Source organism: Oncorhynchus keta, chromosome 22, assembly GCF_023373465.1.
Source record: "Oncorhynchus keta strain PuntledgeMale-10-30-2019 chromosome 22, Oket_V2, whole genome shotgun sequence".
NCBI lineage: Eukaryota > Metazoa > Chordata > Actinopteri > Salmoniformes > Salmonidae > Oncorhynchus > Oncorhynchus keta.
The window spans coordinates 56,649,877-56,671,551 of NC_068442.1; the positions used below are offsets into that span (position 1 = coordinate 56,649,877).

The following is a 21,675-nucleotide window of genomic DNA, read 5'->3' on the forward strand; positions in this document are numbered from 1 at the left end:
CAAGTCCCTGGCCATACACAGAGCAGGACAACTCCCTGGCAATACACAGAGCAGGACAAGTCCCTGGCCATACACAGAGCAGGACAACTCCCTGGCCATACACAGAGCAGGACAACTCCCTGGCCATACACAGAGCAGGACAACTCCCTGGCCATACACAGAGCAGGACAACTCCCTGGCCATACACAGAGCAGGACAAGTCCCTGGCCATACACAGAGCAGGACAACTCCCTGGCCATACACAGAGTAGGACAACTCCCTGGCCATACACAGAGTAGGACAACTCCCTGGCCATACACAGAGCAGGACAACTCCCTGGCCATACACAGAGCAGGACAACTCCCTGGCCATACACAGAGTAGGACAACTCCTGGCCATACACAGAGCAGGACAACTCCCGGCCATACACAGAGCGGGACACCCTGTATATAGCCTCCACATTGACTCTGTACCGGTACCCCTGTATATAGCCTCCACATTGACTCTGTACCAGTACCCCCTGTATATAGCCTCCACATTGACTCTGTACCAGTACCCCTGTATATAGCCTCCACATTGACTCTGTACTGGTACCCCCTGTATATAGCCTCCACATTGACTCTGTACCGTAACACCCTGTATGTAGCCTCCACATTGACTCTGTACCGTAATACCCTGTATATAGCCTCCACACTGACTCTGTACCGGTACCCCCTGTATATAGTCTCCACATTGACTCTGTACCGGTACCCCTGTATATAGCCTCCACATTGACTCTGTACCGGTAACCCCTGTATATAGCCTCCACATTGACTCTGTACCGGTACCCCCTGTATATAGCCTCCACATTGACTCTGTACCGTAATACCCTGTATATAGCCTCCACATTGACTCTGTACCTGTACCCCCTGTATATAGCCTCCACATTGACTCTGTACCGGTACCCCCTGTATATAGCCTCCACATTGACTCTGTACCGTAATACCCTGTATATAGCCTCCACATTGACTCTGTACCGGTACCCCCTGTATATAGCCTCCACATTGACTCTGTACCGGTACCCCCTGTATATAGCCTCCACATTGACTCTGTACCGGTACCCCCTGTATATAGCCTCCACATTGACTCTGTACCGTAATACCCTGTATATAGCCTCCACATTGACTCTGTACTGGTACCCCCTGTATATAGCCTCCACATTGACTCTGTACTGGTACCCCCTGTATATAGCCTCCACATTGACTCTGTACCGGTACCCCTGTATATAGCCTCCACATTGACTCTGTACTGGTACCCCTGTATATAGCCTCCACATTGACTCTGTACCGTAACACCCTGTATATAGCCTCCACATTGACTCTGTACCGGTACCCCCTGTATATAGCCTCCACATTGACTCTGTACCGTAATACCCTGTATATAGCCTCCACATTGACTCTGTACCGGTACCCCTGTATATAGCCTCCACATTGACTCTGTACCGTAATACCCTGTATATAGCCTCCACATTGACTCTGTACCGTAACCCCTGTATATAGCCTCCACATTGACTCTGTACCGTAATACCCTGTATATAGCCTCCACATTGACTCTGTACCGGTACCCCTGTATATAGCCTCCACATTGACTCTGTACCGGTACCCCTGTATATAGCCTCCACATTGACTCTGTACCGGTACCCCTGTATATAGCCTCCACATTGACTCTGTACCGTAATACCCTGTATATAGCCTCCACATTGACTCTGTACTGGTACCCCCTGTATATAGCCTCCACATTGACTCTGTACTGGTACCCCCTGTATATAGCCTCCACATTGACTCTGTACCGGTACCCCTGTATATAGCCTCCACATTGACTCTGTACTGGTACCCCCTGTATATAGCCTCCACATTGACTCTGTACCGTAACACCCTGTATATAGCCTCCACATTGACTCTGTACCGGTACCCCCTGTATATAGCCTCCACATTGACTCTGTACCGTAATACCCTGTATATAGCCTCCACATTGACTCTGTACTGGTACCCCCTGTATATAGCCTCCACATTGACTCTGTACCGGTACCCCCTGTATATAGCCTCCACATTGACTCTGTACTGGTACCCCCTGTATATAGCCTCCACATTGACTCTGTACCGGTACCCCCTGTATATAGCCTCCACATTGACTCTGTACCGGATAGGATAGGATAAGTAATCCTTCTCACCCCCCTAAAAGATTTAGATGCACTATTGTAAAGTGGCTGTTCCACTGGAGGTCATAAGGTGAATGCTCCAATTTGTAAGTCGCTCTGGATAAGAGCGTCTGCTAAATGACTTAAATGTAATGTAAATGTACCGTAATACCCTGTATATAGCCTCCACATTGACTCTGTACCGTAATACCCTGTATATAGCCTCCACATTGACTCTGTACTGGTACCCCTGTATATAGCCTCCACATTGACTCTGTACCGGTACCCCCTGTATATAGCCTCCACATTTACTCTGTACCGTAATACCCTGTATATAGCCTCCACATTGACTCTGTACTGGTACCCCCTGTATATAGCCTCCACATTGACTCTGTACCAGTACCCCCTGTATATAGCCTCCACATTGACTCTGTACCGTAATACCCTGTATATAGCCTCCACATTGACTCTGTACCGTAACCCCCTGTAAATAGCCTCCACATTGACTCTGTACCGTAACCCCCTGTACACCATGCAATGCATTGAACCTGCAGGGTTGTGGGTTCGATTCCCACAGGGGACCAGTACGAATGAAAATGTATGCACACAGTACTGTAGTGTCTCTGGATAAGAGTCTGCTAAATGACTCACTACTATAGTCTCCCTGGATAAGTGTCTGCTAAATGACTCACTACTATAGTCTCCCTGGATAAGAGTCTGCTAAATGACTCACTACTATAGTCTCCCTGGATAAGTGTCTGCTAAATGACTCACTACTATAGTCTCCTGGATAAGAGTCTGCTAAATGACTCACTACTATAGTCTCCCTGGATAAGAGAGTCTGCTAAATGACTCACTACTATAGTCTCCCTGGATAAGAGTCTGCTAAATGACTCACTACTATAGTCTCCCTGGATAAGAGTCTGCTAAATGACTCACTACTATAGTCTCCTGGATAAGAGTCTGCTAAATGACTCACTACTATAGTCTCCTGGATAAGAGTCTGCTAAATGACTCACTACTATAGTCTCCCTGGATAAGAGTCTGCTAAATGACTCACTACTATAGTCTCCCTGGATAAGTGTCTGCTAAATGACTCACTACTATAGTCTCCCTGGATAAGTGTCTGCTAAATGACTCACTACTGAAGTGTCTCTGGATAAGTGTCTGCTAAATGACTCACTACTATAGTCTCCCTGGATAAGAGTCTGCTAAATGACTCACTACTGAAGTGTCTCTGGATAAGAGTCTGCTAAATGACTCACTACTATAGTCTCCCTGGATAAGAGTCTGCTAAATGACTCACTACTATAGTCTCCCTGGATAAGTGTCTGCTAAATGACTCACTACTATAGTCTCCTGGATAAGAGTCTGCTAAATGACTCACTACTGAAGTGTCTCTGGATAAGTGTCTGCTAAATGACTCACTACTATAGTCTCCCTGGATAAGAGAGTCTGCTAAATGACTCACTACTGTAGTGTCTCTGGATAAGAGTCTGCTAAATGACTCACTACTATAGTCTCCCTGGATAAGTGTCTGCTAAATGACTCACTACTATAGTCTCCCTGGATAAGAGTCTGCTAAATGACTCACTACTATAGTCTCCCTGGATAAGTGTCTGCTAAATGACTCACTACTATAGTCTCCCTGGATAAGTGTCTGCTAAATGACTCACTACTGAAGTGTCTCTGGATAAGTGTCTGCTAAATGACTCACTACTATAGTCTCCCTGGATAAGAGTCTGCTAAATGACTCACTACTGAAGTGTCTCTGGATAAGAGTCTGCTAAATGACTCACTACTATAGTCTCCCTGGATAAGAGTCTGCTAAATGACTCACTACTATAGTCTCCTGGATAAGAGTCTGCTAAATGACTCACTACTGAAGTGTCTCTGGATAAGTGTCTGCTAAATGACTCACTACTATAGTCTCCCTGGATAAGAGTCTGCTAAATGACTCACTACTGAAGTGTCTCTGGATAAGTGTCTGCTAAATGACTCACTACTATAGTCTCCCTGGATAAGAGTCTGCTAAATGACTCACTACTATAGTCTCCTGGATAAGAGTCTGCTAAATGACTCACTACTATAGTCTCCTGGATAAGAGTCTGCTAAATGACTCACTACTGAAGTGTCTCTGGATAAGTGTCTGCTAAATGACTCACTACTATAGTCTCCCTGGATAAGAGTCTGCTAAATGACTCACTACTATAGTCTCCTGGATAAGTGTCTGCTAAATGACTCACTACTATAGTCTCCCTGGATAAGAGTCTGCTAAATGACTCACTACTATAGTCTCCTGGATAAGAGTCTGCTAAATGACTCACTACTATAGTCTCCCTGGATAAGAGTCTGCTAAATGACTCACTACTATAGTCTCCTGGATAAGAGTCTGCTAAATGACTCACTACTATAGTCTCCCTGGATAAGAGTCTGCTAAATGACTCACTACTATAGTCTCCTGGATAAGAGTCTGCTAAATGACTCACTACTGAAGTGTCTCTGGATAAGTGTCTGCTAAATGACTCACTACTATAGTCTCCCTGGATAAGAGTCTGCTAAATGACTCACTACTGAAGTGTCTCTGGATAAGTGTCTGCTAAATGACTCACTACTATAGTCTCCTGGATAAGAGAGTCTGCTAAATGACTCACTACTATAGTCTCCCTGGATAAGAGTCTGCTAAATGACTCACTACTATAGTCTCCCTGGATAAGAGTCTGCTAAATGACTCACTACTGAAGTGTCTCTGGATAAGTGTCTGCTAAATGACTCACTACTATAGTCTCCTGGATAAGAGTCTGCTAAATGACTCACTACTATAGTCTCCTGGATAAGTGTCTGCTAAATGACTCACTACTATAGTCTCCCTGGATAAGAGTCTGCTAAATGACTCACTACTATAGTCTCCTGGATAAGAGTCTGCTAAATGACTCACTACTATAGTCTCCTGGATAAGAGTCTGCTAAATGACTCACTACTATAGTCTCCTGGATAAGAGTCTGCTAAATGACTCACTACTATAGTCTCCCTGGATAAGAGTCTGCTAAATGACTCACTACTATAGTCTCCCTGGATAAGAGTCTGCTAAATGACTCACTACTATAGTCTCCTGGATAAGAGTCTGCTAAATGACTCACTACTATAGTCTCCTGGATAAGAGTCTGCTAAATGACTCACTACTGAAGTGTCTCTGGATAAGTGTCTGCTAAATGACTCACTACTATAGTCTCCTGGATGTGTGTGTGTGTGTGTGTGCGTGTGCGTGTGCGCGTGCGTGTGTGTGGTACCGTTTGTAGGCAGAGTGGTCGTTCTTGACGCTACACTTCATGTTCTTGAGTTCATCCAGCACAGCGAACATGTTGATGTGTGTGTGCGTGTGCGTGTGCGTGTGCGTGTGCGTGTGTGTGTGTGTGTGGTACCGTTTGTAGGCAGAGTGGTCGTTCTTGACGCTACACTTCATGTTCTTGAGTTCATCCAGCACAGCGAACATGTTGATGAACTTCCCCAGGGTCAGGAGGTAGGCCTCGGAGACAAAGTCCTTCCTCCTCTCAGCGTGGCAGAGACGACGCACCTCCCCACAGAACCGGTCTATAGCCGTTCGCTGAAGGAGGAGAAACAGAGGGTCGATATCAATGTCAAAAGAGAGCACATTACATATGCACTGCTTTAAAAGGCCACTGAGAAAAATTGAACTGCAACATGAAAAATCTGTAATAATGTTTATAAAATGTTACACAGTGACCAGTGTTTTCCACTTCATGACTTAACTCAGCTTCTTTTCATTTAAAACTTGCAATTCGCCAGTCAGGTAGCCCACACCACACCACTGAACAAGTCGCACAGACCACTGAACAGGTAGCCCAGACCAGACCACCGAACAGGTAGCCCAGCCCACACCACTGAACAGGTCGCCCAGCCCAGACCACCGAACAGGTAGCCCAGACCACTGAACAGGTAGCCCAGACCACACCACTGAACAGGTCGCCCAGACCACTGAACAGGTCGCCCAGACCACACCACTGAACAGGTCGCACCGGCCCACACCACTGAACAGGTCGCCCAGCCCACATCACTGAACAGGTCGCCTAGACCACTGAACAGGTCGCCCAGACCACACCACCGAACAGGTAGCCCAGACCACACCACTGAACAGGTCGCCCAGACCACTGAACAGGTCGCCCAGCCCACACCACAGAACAGGTCGCCCAGACCACAGAACAGGTCGCCCAGCCCACCCCACAGAACAGGTCGCCCAGCCCACACCACAGAACAGGTCGCCCAGACCACACCACAGAACAGGTCGCCCAGACCACACCACAGAACAGGTCGCCCAGACCACACCACAGAACAGGTCGCCCAGCCCACACCACAGAACAGGTCGCCCAGCCCACACCACAGAACAGGTCGCCCAGCCCACACCACAGAACAGGTCGCCCAGCCCACACCACAGAACAGGTCGCCCAGACCACTGAACAGGTCGCCCAGCCCACACCACAGAACAGGTCGCCCAGACCACCGAACAGGTCGCCCAGCCCACACCACCGAACAGGTCGCCCAGCCCACACCACAGAACAGGTCGCCCAGACCACACCACCGAACAGGTCGCCCAGCCCACACCACCGAACAGGTCGCCCAGCCCAGACCACCGAACAGGTCGCCCAGCCCAGACCACTGAACAGGTCGCCCAGCCCAGACCACTGAACAGGTCGCCCAGCCCACACCACTGAACAGGTCGCCCAGCCCACACCACCGAACAGGTCGCCCAGCCCACACCACCGAACAGGTCGCCCAGACCACTGAACAGGTCGCCCAGCCCAGACCACCGAACAGGTCGCCCAGCCCAGACCACTGAACAGGTCGCCCAGCCCAGACCACTGAACAGGTCGCCCAGCCCACACCACCGAACAGGTCGCCCAGCCCACACCACCGAACAGGTCGCCCAGCCCAGACCACTGAACAGGTCGCCCAGCCCAGACCACCGAACAGGTAGCCCAGACCACTGAACAGGTCGCCCAGCCCACACCACCGAACAGGTCGCCCAGCCCACACCACCGAACAGGTCGCCCAGCCCACACCACCGAACAGGTCGCCCAGACCACTGAACAGGTCGCCCAGCCCAGACCACCGAACAGGTCGCCCAGCCCAGACCACCGAACAGGTCGCCCAGCCCAGACCACTGAACAGGTCGCCCAGCCCACACCACTGAACAGGTCGCCCAGCCCACACCACCGAACAGGTCGCCCAGCCCAGACCACCGAACAGGTCGCCCAGCCCAGACCACCGAACAGGTAGCCCAGACCACTGAACAGGTCGCCCAGCCCAGACCACCGAACAGGTCGCCCAGCCCAGACCACCGAACAGGTCGCCCAGCCCAGACCACCGAACAGGTAGCCCAGACCACTGAACAGGTCGCCCAGCCCAGACCACCGAACAGGTCGCCCAGCCCAGACCACCGAACAGGTCGCCCAGCCCAGACCACCGAACAGGTAGCCCAGACCACTGAACAGGTCGCCCAGCCCAGACCACCGAACAGGTCGCCCAGCCCAGACCACCGAACAGGTAGCCCAGACCACTGAACAGGTCGCCCAGCCCACACCACTGAACAGGTCGCCCAGCCCAGACCACCGAACAGGTAGCCCAGACCACTGAACAGGTCGCCCAGCCCAGACCACCGAACAGGTCGCCCAGCCCACACCACCGAACAGGTCGCCCAGCCCAGACCACCGAACAGGTCGCCCAGCCCAGACCACTGAACAGGTCGCCCAGCCCAGACCACTGAACAGGTCGCCCAGCCCACACCACTGAACAGGTCGCCCAGCCCACACCACCGAACAGGTCGCCCAGCCCAGACCACCGAACAGGTCGCCCAGCCCAGACCACTGAACAGGTCGCCCAGCCCACACCACTGAACAGGTCGCCCAGCCCACACCACTGAACAGGTCGCCCAGCCCACACCACTGAACAGGTCACCCAGCCCAGACCACCGAACAGGTCGCCCAGACCACTGAACAGGTCGCCCAGCCCACACCACCGAACAGGTCGCCCAGACCACCGAACAGGTCGCCCAGCCCACACCACCGAACAGGTCACCCAGCCCAGACCACTGAACAGGTCGCCCAGCCCACACCACTGAACAGGTCGCCCAGCCCACACCACCGAACAGGTCGCCCAGCCCAGACCACCGAACAGGTCGCCCAGCCCAGACCACTGAACAGGTCGCCCAGCCCAGACCACTGAACAGGTCGCCCAGCCCAGACCACCGAACAGGTCGCCCAGCCCACACCACTGAACAGGTCGCCCAGCCCACACCACCGAACAGGTCGCCCAGCCCAGACCACCGAACAGGTCGCCCAGCCCAGACCACCGAACAGGTCGCCCAGCCCACACCACCGAACAGGTCACCCAGCCCAGACCACTGAACAGGTCGCCCAACCCAGACCACCGAACAGGTCGCCTACATTCAATAGAAGTCTTCACAGATCATTAAACACTACCCTCCTTTCCTTACATTAATGACAATGTTATTTGTCAATAAAGCATTTAACAATTGATTTAAAACATTGAACTGAACCCCTGTTCGTATCCTGGATCATGGAGATCTGAACCCCTGTTCATCATGGAGATCTGAACCCCTGTTCGTATCCTGGATCATGGAGATCTGAACCCCTGTTCGTATCCTGGATCATGGAGATCTGAACCCCTGTTCGTATCCTGGATCATGGAGATCTGAACCCCTGTTCGTATCCTGGATCATGGAGATCTGAACCCCTGTTCGTATCCTGGATCATGGAGATCTGAACCCCTGTTCGTATCCTGGATCATGGAGATCTGAACCCCTGGATCATGGAGATCTGAACCCCTATCCTATCCTGGATCATGGAGATCTGAACCCCTGTTCGTATCCTGGATCATGGAGATCTGAACCCCTGTTCGTATCCTGGATCATGGAGATCTGAACCCCTGTTCATCATGGAGATCTGAACCCCTGTTCGTATCCTGGATCATGGAGATCTGAACCCCTGTTCGTATCCTGGATCATGGAGAACTGAACCCCTGTTCGTATCCTCTGAACCCCTGTTCCTATCATCATGGAGATCTGAACCCCTGTTCGTATCCTGGATCATGGAGATCTGAACCCCTGTTCATCATGGAGATCTGAACCCCTGTTCGTATCCTGGATCATGGAGATCTGAACCCCTGTTCGTATCCTGGATCATGGAGATCTGAACCCCTGTTCGTATCCTGGATCATGGAGATCTGAACCCCTGTTCGTATCCTGGATCATGGAGATCTGAACCCCTGTTCGTATCCTGGATCATGGAGATCTGAACCCCTGTTCGTATCCTGGATCATGGAGATCTGAACCCCTGTTCGTATCCTGGATCATGGAGATCTGAACCCCTGTTCGTATCCTGGATCATGGAGAACTGAACCCCTGTTCGTATCCTGGCTCATGGAGAACTCCAGGGAAACAAATAAACTGAACCCCTGTTCGTATCCTGGATCATGGAGATCTGAACCCCTGTTCGTATCCTGGATCATGGAGATCTGAACCCCTGTTCGTATCCTGGATCATGGAGATCTGAACCCCTGTTCGTATCCTGGATCATGGAGATCTGAACCCCTGTTCGTATCCTGGATCATGGAGATCTGAACCCCTGTTCGTATCCTGGATCATGGAGATCTGAACCCCTGTTCGTATCCTGGATCATGGAGATCTGAACCCCTGTTCGTATCCTGGATCATGGAGATCTGAACCCCTGTTCGTATCCTGGATCATGGAGAACTGAACCCCTGTTCGTATCCTGGATCATGGAGAACTCCAGGGAAACAAATAAACGGAAACCCCTGTTCGTATCCTGGATCATGGAGATCTGAACCCCTGTTCGTATCCTGGATCATGGAGATCTGAACCCCTGTTCGTATCCTGGATCATGGAGAACTGAACCCCTGTTCGTATCCTGGATCATGGAGATCTGAACCCTGTTCGTATCCTGGATCATGGAGATCTGAACCCCTGTTCGTATCCTGGATCATGGAGAACTGAACCCCTGTTCGTATCCTGGATCGCTGAGAACTGAACCCCTGTTCGTATCCTGGATCATGGAGAACTGAACCCCTGTTCGTATCCTGGATCATGGAGAACTCCAGGGAAACAAATAAACTGAACCCCTGTTCGTATCCTGGATCATGGAGATCTGAACCCCTGTTCGTATCCTGGATCATGGAGATCTGAACCCCTGTTCGTATCCTGGATCATGGAGATCTGAACCCCTGTTCGTATCCTGGATCATGGAGATCTGAACCCCTGTTCGTATCCTGGATCATGTAGATCTGAACCCCTGTTCGTATCCTGGATCATGGAGAACTCCAGGAAACAAATAAACTGAACCCCTGTTCGTATCCTGGATCATGGAGATCTGAACCCCTGTTCGTATCCTGGATCATGGAGAACCCTGTTCCCTGGAGGAGAAACAAATAAACTGAACCCCTGTTCGTATCCTGGATCATGGAGATCTGAACCCCTGTTCATATCCTGGATCATGGAGATCTGAACCCCTGTTCGTATCCTGGATCATGGAGATCTGAACCCCTGTTCGTATCATGGATCATGGAGATCTGAACCCCTGTTCGTATCCTGGATCATGGAGATCTGAACCCCTGTTCGTATCATGGATCATGGAGATCTGAACCCCTGTTCGTATCCTGGATCATGGAGATCTGAACCCCTGTTCGTATCCTGGATCATGGAGAACTCCAGGGAAACAAATAAACTGAACCCCTGTTCGTATCCTGGATCATGGAGATCTGAACCCCTGTTCGTATCCTGGATCATGGAGATCTGAACCCCTGTTCGTATCCTGGATCATGGAGAACTGAACCCCTGTTCGTATCCTGGATCATGGAGATCTGAACCCCTGTTCGTATCCTGGATCATGGAGATCTGAACCCCTGTTCGTATCCTGGATCATGGAGAACTGAACCCCTGTTCGTATCCTGGATCATGGAGAACTGAACCCCTGTTCGTATCCTGGATCATGGAGAACTGAACCCCTGTTCGTATCCTGGATCATGGAGAACTGAACCCCTGTTCGTATCCTGGATCATGGAGAACTGAACCCCTGTTCGTATCCTGGATCATGGAGAACTGAACCCCTGGTAACAAATAAACTGAACCCCTGTTCGTATCCTGGATCATGGAGATCTGAACCCCTGTTCGTATCCTGGATCATGGAGAACTGAACCCCTGTTCGTATCCTGGATCATGGAGATCTGAACCCCTGTTCGTATCCTGGATCATGGAGATCTGAACCCCTGTTCGTATCCTGGATCATGGAGATCTGAACCCCTGTTCGTATCCTGGATCATGGAGATCTGAACCCCTGTTCGTATCCTGGATCATGGAGAACTGAACCCCTGTTCGTATCCTGGATCATGGAGATCTGAACCCCTGTTCGAAACAAATAAAGATCTGAACCCCTGTTCGTATCCTGGATCATGGAGATCTGAACCCCTGTTCGTATCCTGGATCAACCCCTGTTCGAGATCTGAACCCCTGTTCGTATCCTGGATCATGGAGATCTGAACCCCTGTTCGTATCCTGGATCATGGAGAACTGAACCCCTGTTCGTATCCTGGATCATGGAGAACTGAACCCCTGTTCGTATCCTGGATCATGGAGAACTCCAGGGAAACAAATAAACTGAACCCCTGTTCGTATCCTGGATCATGGAGATCTGAACCCCTGTTCGTATCCTGGATCATGGAGAACTGAACCCCTGTTCGTATCCTGGATCATGGAGATCTGAACCCCTGTTCGTATCCTGGATCATGGAGAACTGAACCCCTGTTCGTATCCTGGATCATGGAGAACTGAACCCCTGTTCGTATCCTGGATCATGGAGATCTGAACCCCTGTTCGTATCCTGGATCATGGAGATCTGAACCCCTGTTCGTATCCTGGATCATGGAGATCTGAACCCCTGTTCGTATCCTGGATCATGGAGATCTGAACCCCTGTTCGTATCCTGGATCATGGAGATCTGAACCCCTGTTCGTATCCTGGATCATGGAGATCTGAACCCCTGTTCGTATCCTGGATCATGGAGAACTGAACCCCTGTTCGTATCCTGGATCATGGAGATCTGAACCCCTGTTCGTATCCTGGATCATGGAGAACTCCAGGGGGAAACAAATAAAGGCTCTATGATGTCTCAATCCGGCGTCTGGCTCACAAATACTGATACTGCTTTTTGCTGATTCTCTGCAGATAAATTCAAAAACATTAGATGAAGATGTTGAATCATCACTGCAGGAGAGAAGAGCCTCATTCTGCAGTACCAATAACAGAATGTTTTGCAAAATCGACAATTGTCCATATATTATGCGAGGGCTTGCATTTTTGACCCAGAGATGTGTGTGCTTTGGGGACCTTTAACAGAAGGTGACTGGCAGAACGGGGTTGTATGTGGAGAATGAGGGCTACAGTAGATTTCTCAGATAGGGGGAGTGAGGCCCAAAAGGGTTTTATCTGGAAGGTCTGGCTGGGGGTCTGAAAATGTTAGAATTTTTAAAACTATTTTCCTGTAAATCTATATTGTTTCTCAACAGGGAATCCATGTTGACCAGACAGAACAACCTTTCTCTTAGGTTTTTGCCTCAAACTAAATTGAAAGAGTTTTTCTGACTAGATCTCTAACCTACCTCCTCTCCAAGTCCCACCCACAGTGATTGATTGACAGCTCTGAAACCCTACCAACTCTGTCTCAAAAACATACTGCCCCTCCCCTGACAATCCCATCCACAGTGAATGGTTATCGGGCCAAACTGTTAAAACTATAATTCACCCAATACAAAATGCCACCCTGGTTTCCTTATCCTAAGTGTCGACAGCAGCAGAGCCAATCAAATACATCATTTGAAGAACAGACGTCATTGGGGCAATTCATAGGGCAAATAGGACTTAAATCTCAAGAAAAAACAGGTTAAAAGGCGATCTTAGAGAATAGTCCTGATCATATCTGGGCCTAGTTGATATCCAAAACAACTAACACACTGAAAACAGAAATGTTCAGTCATTTTAACTGTAAAGTCATGTCTTTCTACTCAATAACACACCAAATGTAAAGTCGTTGGGGGGTTAAGTCTTATTCAATAATTTAACTGCGTATTTCGGATGGAATCAAGCCATTAGAAAGTACCAGAAGCCACCAGAATAGAGCTTGTACGACAACAACAACAACTCCCTGGCAGCCTACTTTATCAATGTGGGGTGTCTGGTTGGTGTGACAGAGAGGTCAGGGTGTCTGGTTGGTGTGACAGAGAGAGGGGTCAGGGTGTCTGGTTGGTGTGACAGAGAGAGGGGTCAGGGTGTCTGGTTGGTGGGACAGAGAGGTCAGGGTGTCTGGTTGGTGGGACAGAGAGGTCAGGGTGTCTGGTTGGTGTGACAGAGAGGTCAGGGTGTCTGGTTGGTGTGACAGAGAGGTCAGGGTGTCTGGTTGGTGTGACAGAGAGAGGTCAGGGTGTCTGGTTGGTGTGACAGAGAGGTCAGGGTGTCTGGTTGGTGGGACAGAGGAGAGGTCAGGGTGTCTGGTTGGTGTGACAGAGAGGGGGTCAGGGTGTCTGGTTGGTGTGACAGAGAGGTCAGGGTGTCTGGTTGGTGTGACAGAGAGAGGGGTCAGGGTGTCTGGTTGGTGTGACAGAGAGGTCAGGGTGTCTGGTTGGTGTGACAGAGAGGTCAGGGTGTCTGGTTGGTGTGACAGAGAGGTCAGGGTGTCTGGTTGGTGGGACAGAGAGGTCAGGGTGTCTGGTTGGTGTGACAGAGAGAGGGGTCAGGGTGTCTGGTTGGTGTGACAGAGAGAGGGGTCAGGGTGTCTGGTTGGTGTGACAGAGAGGGGTCAGGGTGTCTGGTTGGTGTGACAGAGAGAGGGGTCAGGGTGTCTGGTTGGTGTGACAGAGAGAGGGGTCAGGGTGTCTGGTTGGTGTGACAGAGAGGTCAGGGTGTCTGGTTGGTGTGACAGAGAGGTCAGGGTGTCTGGTCAGAGGGTCAGGGTGTCTGGTTGGTGTGACAGAGGGGTCAGGGTGTCTGGTTGGTGTGACAGAGGGTCAGGGTGTCTGGTTGGTGTGACAGAGAGGGGGTCAGGGTGTCTGGTTGGTGTGACAGAGAGGTCAGGGTGTCTGGTTGGTGGGACAGAGAGGTCAGGGTGTCTGGTTGGTGTGACAGAGAGGGAGTCTGGTGGGTGTGACAGAGGTCAGGGTGTCTGGTTGGTGTGACAGAGAGGTCAGGGAGTCTGGTGGGTGTGACAGAGAGAGGGGTTAGGGTGTCTGGTTGGTGTGACAGAGAGGTCAGGGTCTGGTCAGAGAGAGGGGTCAGGGTGTCTGGTTGGTGACAGAGAGAGGGGTCAGGGTGTCTGGTTGGTGTGACAGAGAGGTCAGGGTGTCTGGTTGGTGGGACAGAGAGGTCAGGGTGTCTGGTTGGTGTGACAGAGAGGTCAGGGTGTCTGGTTGGTGTGACAGAGAGGTCAGGGTGTCTGGTTGGTGGGACAGAGAGAGGGGTCAGGGTGTCTGGTTGGTGTGACAGAGAGGTCAGGGTGTCTGGTTGGTGGGACAGGGTCAGTGTCTGGTTGGTGTGACAGAGAGGTCAGGGTGTCTGGTTGGTGGGACAGAGAGGGGGTCAGGGTGTCTGGTTGGTGTGACAGAGAGGTCAGGGTGTCTGGTTGGTGGGACAGAGAGGTCAGGGAGTCTGGTGGGTATGACAGTTAGGGTGTCTGGTTGGTGTGACAGAGAGAGGGGTCAGGGTGTCTGGTTGGTGTGACAGAGAGTCAGGGTGTCTGGTTGGTGTGACAGAGAGGTCAGGGTGTCTGGTGGGTGTGACAGAGAGAGGGGCTAGGGTGTCTGGGATGTCTGGGGAGTCTGGTGGGTGTGACAGAGAGAGGGTCAGGGTGTCTGGTTGGTGTGACAGAGAGAGGGGTCAGGGTGTCTGGTTGGTGTGACAGAGAGGTCAGGGTGTCTGGTTGGTGACAGAGAGGTCAGGGTCTGGTTGGTGGGACAGAGGTTGGTGTGACAGAGAGGTCTGGTTGGTGTGACAGAGAGGTCAGGGTGTCTGGTTGGTGTGACAGAGAGGTCAGGGTGTCTGGTTGGTGGGACAGAGTGGGAGTCTGGTTGGTGTGACAGAGAGAGGGGTCAGGGTGTCTGGTTGGTGTGACAGAGAGAGGGGTCAGGGTGTCTGGTTGGTGTGACAGACAGACAGAGGGTCAGGGTGTCTGGTGGGTATGACAGAGAGAGGGGTTAGGGTGTCTGGTTGGTGTGACAGAGAGGGGGTCAGGGTGTCTGGTTGGTGTGACAGAGAGAGGGGTCAGGGTGTCTGGTTGGTGTGACAGAGAGGTCAGGGAGTCAGGGTGTCTGGTTGGTGGGACAGAGAGGTCAGGGAGTCTGGTGGGTATGACAGAGAGAGGGGTTAGGGTGTCTGGTTGGTGTGACAGAGAGGTCAGGGAGTCTGGTGGGTGTGACAGAGAGGGGGTCAGGGTGTCTGGTTGGTGTGACAGAGAGGGGGTGACAGAGAGAGGGTCAGGGTGTCTGGTTGTGTCTGGTTGACAGAGAGGGGTCAGGGTGTCTGGTTGGTGTGACAGAGAGGGGTCAGGGTGTCTGGTTGGTGTGACAGAGAGGGGTCAGGGTGTCTGGTTGGTGTTACAGAGAGAGGGGTCAGGGTGTCTGGTTGGTGTGACAGAGAGGTCAGGGTGTCTGGTTGGTGTGACAGAGAGGTCAGGGTGTCTGGTTGGTGTGACAGAGAGGTCAGGTCTGGGTGTGACAGAGGTCAGGGTGTCTGGTTGGTGTGACAGAGAGAGGGGTCAGGGTGTCTGGTTGGTGTGACAGAGAGAGGGGTCAGGGTGTCTGGTTGGTGTGACAGAGAGAGGGGTCAGGGTGTCTGGTTGTTGTGACAGTGTCTGGTTGGTGGTGACAGAGAGGGGTTAGGGTGTCTGGTTGGTGTGACAGAGAGGGGTTAGGGTGTCTGGTCAGGAGGTCAGTGTCTGGTTGGTGGGACAGAGAGGTCAGGGAGTCTGGTGGGTATGACAGAGAGAGGGGTCAGGGTGTCTGGTTGGTGTGACAGAGAGAGGGGTCAGGGTGTCTGGTTGGTGGGACAGAGAGGTCAGGGTGTCTGGTTGGTGTGACAGAGAGGTCAGGGAGTCTGGTGGGTATGACAGAGAGAGGGGTTAGGGTGTCTGGTTGGTGTGACAGAGAGGTCAGGGAGTCTGGTGGGTGTGACAGAGAGAGGGGTCAGGGTGTCTGGTTGGTGTGACAGAGAGAGGGGTCAGGGTGTCTGGTTGGTGTGACAGAGAGAGAGGTCAGGGTGTCTGGTTGGTGGGACAGAGAGGTCAGGGTGTCTGGTTGGTGTGACAGAGAGAGGGGTCAGGGTGTCTGGTTGGTGTGACAGAGAGAGGGGTCAGGGGTGTTACAGAGAGAGGTCAGGGTGTCTGGTTGGTGGGACAGAGAGGGTCAGGGTGTCTGGTTGGTGTGACAGAGAGAGGGGTCAGGGTGTCTGGTTGGTGTGACAGAGAGTCAGGGTGTCTGGTTGGTGTGACAGAGAGAGGGGTCAGGGTGTCTGGTTGTTGTGACAGAGAGAGGGGTCAGGGTGTCTTGTTGTTGGGACAGAGAGGTCAGGGTGTCTGGTTGGTGGGACAGAGAGGTCAGGGTGTCCGGTTGGTGGGACAGAGGGTCAGGGTGTCTGGTTGGTGTGACAGAGAGAGGGGTCAGGGTGTCTGGTGGGTGTGACAGAGAGAGGGGTCAGGGTGTCTGGTTGGTGTGACAGAGAGAGGGGTCAGGGTGTCTGGTTGGTGTGACAGAGAGAGGGGTCAGAGTGTCTGGTTGTTGTGACAGAGAGGTCAGGGTGTCCGGTTGGTGTGACAGAGAGGTCAGGGTGTCTGGTTGGTGTGACAGAGAGGGGTTAGGGTGTCTGGTTGGTGGGACAGAGAGAGAGGTCAGGGTGTCTGGTTGGTGGGACAGAGAGAGAGGTGAGGGTGTCTGGTTGGTGGGACAGAGAGAGAGAGAGAGGTAAGGGTTCTCTGGCTGGTTGGTGGGACAGAGAGAGAGGTGAGGGTGTCTGGTTGGTGGGACAGAGAGAGAGAGGTAAGGGTTCTCTGGCTGGTTGGTGGGACAGAGAGAGAGGTGAGGGTGTCTGGTTGGTGGGACAGAGAGAGAGAGGTAAGGGTTCTCTGGCTGGTTGGTGGGACAGAGAGAGAGAGGTCAGGCTGTCTGGTTGGTGGGACAGAGAGAGAGATCATGGTGTCTGGTTGGTGGGACAGAGAGAGAGGGTGTGTGAGAGAGGTGAGGGTACCTCCGGCTGGTTGGTGGGACAGAGAGAGAGAGGTGAGGGTGTCTCTGGCTGGTTGGTGGGACAGAGAAAGAGAGGTGAGGGTGTGTGAGAGAGGTGAGGGTGCCTCTGGCTGGTTGGTGGGACAGAGAGAGAGAGGTGAGGGTGTGTGAGAGAGGTACGGGTGCCTCTGGCTGGTTGGTGGGACAGAGAGAGAGGTAAGGGTGTGTGAGAGAGGTGAGGGTGTGTGAGTGAGAGAGGTGAGGGTGTGTTAGAGAGGTGAGGGTGCCTCTGGCTGGTTGGTGTTACCTGGAAGTACATGAAGTTCATGAGCTTGGTGACCTCAGGCTCCAGCACCTCCACTGTCTTCTCATAGATCTCCACTCTGTTGGGCTGCTCATTACACTTCACCTGGTAGAGGGAGGCAGAGAGAAGAGAGCCATTCACATGGGAGATCAGGAGCAATACATTGCATGAAGGCCTACAATAGTTTGCAACTACAATGAAAAAATGGATTGTAATGTTAGAGTTATGTGGAGTATCAGATCAGCCTCAGCCATGCAGTGGTTACCTGTGGGATAGCATGAGAGCAGTATATCAGTCAGCCACGCAGTGGTTACCTGTGGGATAGCATGAGAGCAGTATATCAGTCAGCCATGCAGTGGTTACCTGTGGGATAGCATGAGAGCAGTATATCAGTCAGCCATGCAGTGGTTACCTGTGGGATAGCATGAGAGCAGTATATCAGTCAGCCATGCAGTGGTTACCTGTGGGATAGCATGAGAGCAGTATATCAGTCAGCCATGCAGTGGTTACCTGTGGGATAGCATGAGAGCAGTATATCAGTCAGCCATGCAGTGATTACCTGTGGGATAACATGAGAGCAGTATATCAGCCAGCCATGCAGTGGTTACCTGTGGGATAGCATGAGAGCAGTATATCAGTCAGCCATGCAGTGGTTACCTGTGGGATAGCATGAGAGCAGTATATCAGTCAGCCACGCAGTGGTTACCTGTGGGATAGCATGAGAGCAGTATATCAGTCAGCCACGCAGTGGTTACCTGTGGGATAGCATGAGAGCAGTATATCAGTCAGCCATGCAGTGGTTACCTGTGGGATAGCATGAGAGCAGTATATCAGTCAGCCACGCAGTGGTTACCTGTGGGATAGCATGAGAGCAGTATATCAGTCAGCCATGCAGTGGTTACCTGTGGGATAGCATGAGAGCAGTATATCAGTCAGCCATGCAGTGGTTACCTGTGGGATAGCATGAGAGCAGTATATCAGTCAGCCATGCAGTGGTTACCTGTGGGATAGCATGAGAGCAGTATATCAGTCAGCCATGCAGTGGTTACCTGTGGGATAGCATGAGAGCAGTATATCAGTCAGCCATGCAGTGGTTACCTGTGGGATAGCATGAGAGCAGTATATCAGTCAGCCATGCAGTGGTTACCTGTGGGATAGCATGAGAGCAGTATATCAGTCAGCCATGCAGTGGTTACCTGTGGGATAGCATGAGAGCAGTATACAGCATCAGCCATACAGTGGTTACCTGTGGGATTCAAAGAGAGACATTTAAAAGTATACAATACAGTCAGCCTCTCTCAGTGGTTACCTGTGGGATAGCATGAGCCTCTCTCTCAGCAGTATATCAGTCAGCCATGCAGTGGTTACCTGTGGGTACAATACAGAGCAGCTCCTCTCAGAGTGTACAGCATCACAGCATACTCTAGCCCTCCTCCAGCATCTCATTCTAAAGGAAGACATTTAAAAACTCTCAAACACAATACAGATACTAGCCTCTCTCTCAGAGGTTCCTGAGGTACAATACAGATACGAGCCTCTCTCTCGGAGGTACAATACAGATACTAGCCTCTCTCTCAGAGGTACAATACAGATACTAGCCTCTCTCTCTCTGAGGTTCCTGAGGTACAATACAGATACTAGCCTCTCTCTCAGAGGCTGCTGAGGTACAATACAGATTCTAGCCTCTCTCTCAGAGGTACAATACAGATTCTAGCCTCTCTCTCTGAGGTACAATACAGATACTAGCCTCTCTCTCTGAGGTACAATACAGATACTAGCCTCTCTCTCTGAGGTACAATACAGATACTAGCCTCTCTCTCTGAGGTACAATACAGATACTAGCCTCTCTCTCTGAGGTACAATACAGATACTAGCCTCTCTCTCAGAGGTACAATACAGATACTAGCCTCTCTCTCAGAGGTTGCTGAGGTATTGTAGTGCTTCAGTGCATTCAGAGCAGCCTTGGTCCCTGGTTGGTTGGCTGGCTGTAAACAAAGTGCTGTTTGATAGAGCCTTGGCAGGTGGGCAGGCGCTCTACAACATCAATTACCCCTCACTAATTGAGTACAAAGCACCACTATTCACCACTATTCCCCTACTAAAGCAGACACGTCACAGTGCAGCAGAGAGACCTGGTATGTGTGGCACCCAAATGGCACCCCATTCCCTATATAGTGCACTACTTTAGACCAGAGCCTTATTCCCTATATAGTGCACTACTTTAGACCAGAACCCTATTCCCTATATAGTGCACTACTTTAGACCAGAGCCCTATTCCCTATATAGTGCACTACTTTAGACCAGAGCCTTATTCCTATATAGTGCACTACTTTAGTCCAGACCAGAGCCCAGAGCCTATTCCCTATATAGTGCACTACTTTAGACCAGAGCCCTATTCCCTATATAGTGCACTACTATAGACCAGAGCCCTATTCCCTATATAGTGCACTATTCCCTTCCCTATATAGTGCACTACTTTAGACCAGAGCCCTATTCCCTATATAGTGCACTACTTTAGACCAGAGCCCTATTCCCTCCATAGTGCACTACATTAGACCAGAGCCCTATTCCCTATATAGTGCACTACATTAGACCAGAGCCCTATTCCCTATATAGTGCACTACTTTAGACCAGAGAACTATTCCCTACATAGTGCACTGCTTTAGACCAGAGCCATAGGGGTCTATATAGGGAATAGGGTACTTACCATGCTAGAGTGGACAGTGGCCTGCTCGATGTGTCTAGAACCTGGTCCTTACCATGCTAGAGTGGACAGTGGCCTGCTCGATGTGTCTAGAACCTGGTACTTACCATGCTAGAGTGGACAGTGGCCTGCTCGATGTGTCTAGAACCTGGTACTTACCATGCTAGAGTGGACGGTGGCCTGCTCGATGTGTCTGGAACCTGGTACTTACCATGCTAGAGTGGACGGTGGACAGTGGCCTGCTCGATGTGTCTGGAACCTGGTACTTACCATGCTAGAGTGGACAGTGGCCTGCTCGATGTGTCTGGAACCTGGTACTTACCATGCTAGAGTGGACGGTGGCCTGCTCGATGTGTCTGGAACCTGGTACTTACCATGCTAGAGTGGACAGTGGCCTGCTCGATGTGTCTGGAACCTGGTACTTACCATGCTAGAGTGGACAGTGGCCTGCTCGATGTGTCTGGAACCTGGTACTTACCATGCTAGAGTGGACAGTGGCCTGCTCGATGTGTCTGGAACCTGGTACTTACCATGCTAGAGTGGACAGTGGCCTGCTCGATGTGTCTGGAACCTGGTACTTACCATGCTAGAGTGGACAGTGGCCTGCTCGATGTGTCTGGAACCTGGTACTGCTAGAACCCTGGTGTCTGGAACCTGGTACTTACCATGCTAGAGTGGACGGTGGCCTGCTCGATGTGTCTGGAACCTGGTCCTTACCATGCTAGAGTGGACAGTGGCCTGCTCGATGTGTCTGGAACCTGGTCCTTACCATGCTAGAGTGGTGGACGTGGCCGGTGGCCTGCTCGATGTGTCTGGAACCTGGTCCTTACCATGCTAGAGTGGACAGTGGCCTGCTCGATGTGTCTGGAACCTGGTCCTTACCATGCTAGAGTGGACGGTGGCCTGCTCGATGTGTCTGGAACCTGGTACTTACCATGCTAGAGTGGACCTGCTCGATGGCCTGGTCCTCGAGAGTGTGTCTGGAACCTGGTCCTTACCATGGACAGGCCTGCTAGTGTCTGGACCTGGCCTGCAGTGGCCTGCTGTGTCTGGAACCTGGTACTTACCATGCTAGAGTGGACAGTGGCCTGCTCGATGTGTCTGGAACCTGGTCCTTACCATGCTAGAGTGGCCTGGTGGCCTGGTACTTACCATGCTAGATGTGTCTGGAACCTGGTCCTTACCATGCTAGAGTGGACG

General features: G+C 51.5%; 1 protein-coding gene and 3 long non-coding RNA genes across 5 annotated transcripts in view; 1 reads left to right on the forward strand and 3 right to left on the reverse strand.

Annotated features, from left to right (window-relative positions):
• The window catches only part of cyfip1 (cytoplasmic FMR1 interacting protein 1), a 202,865-nt gene that overhangs the window by 172,160 nt on the left and 9,030 nt on the right, over window positions 1-21,675 (reverse strand). Inside the window, 5 exon segments of the mRNA XM_052475754.1 lie at window positions 5,578-5,759; window positions 17,775-17,876; window positions 19,081-19,098; window positions 19,160-19,197; window positions 19,200-19,218. Of these exon segments, the coding sequence (XP_052331714.1) occupies window positions 5,578-5,759; window positions 17,775-17,876; window positions 19,081-19,098; window positions 19,160-19,197; window positions 19,200-19,218 (359 nt within the window).
• Window positions 785-2,590, reverse strand: LOC127910782 (uncharacterized). 2 transcript variants are annotated; one of them, XR_008076192.1, is made up of 3 exons: window positions 2,483-2,590; window positions 1,699-1,815; window positions 785-1,237 (listed from the first exon to the last, which is right to left on the reverse strand). It is a non-coding gene; the product is annotated as an uncharacterized LOC127910782 (long non-coding RNA). The 2 variants fall into 2 exon arrangements; XR_008076191.1 differs by lacking the exon at window positions 2,483-2,590 and adding an exon at window positions 1,971-2,154.
• LOC127910788 (uncharacterized) lies at window positions 13,576-14,606 on the forward strand. Its single transcript, XR_008076201.1, has 3 exons — window positions 13,576-13,642; window positions 13,801-13,864; window positions 14,589-14,606. It is a non-coding gene; the product is annotated as an uncharacterized LOC127910788 (long non-coding RNA).
• LOC127910786 (uncharacterized) lies at window positions 18,005-18,983 on the reverse strand. Its single transcript, XR_008076199.1, has 3 exons — window positions 18,625-18,983; window positions 18,380-18,575; window positions 18,005-18,281 (listed from the first exon to the last, which is right to left on the reverse strand). It is a non-coding gene; the product is annotated as an uncharacterized LOC127910786 (long non-coding RNA).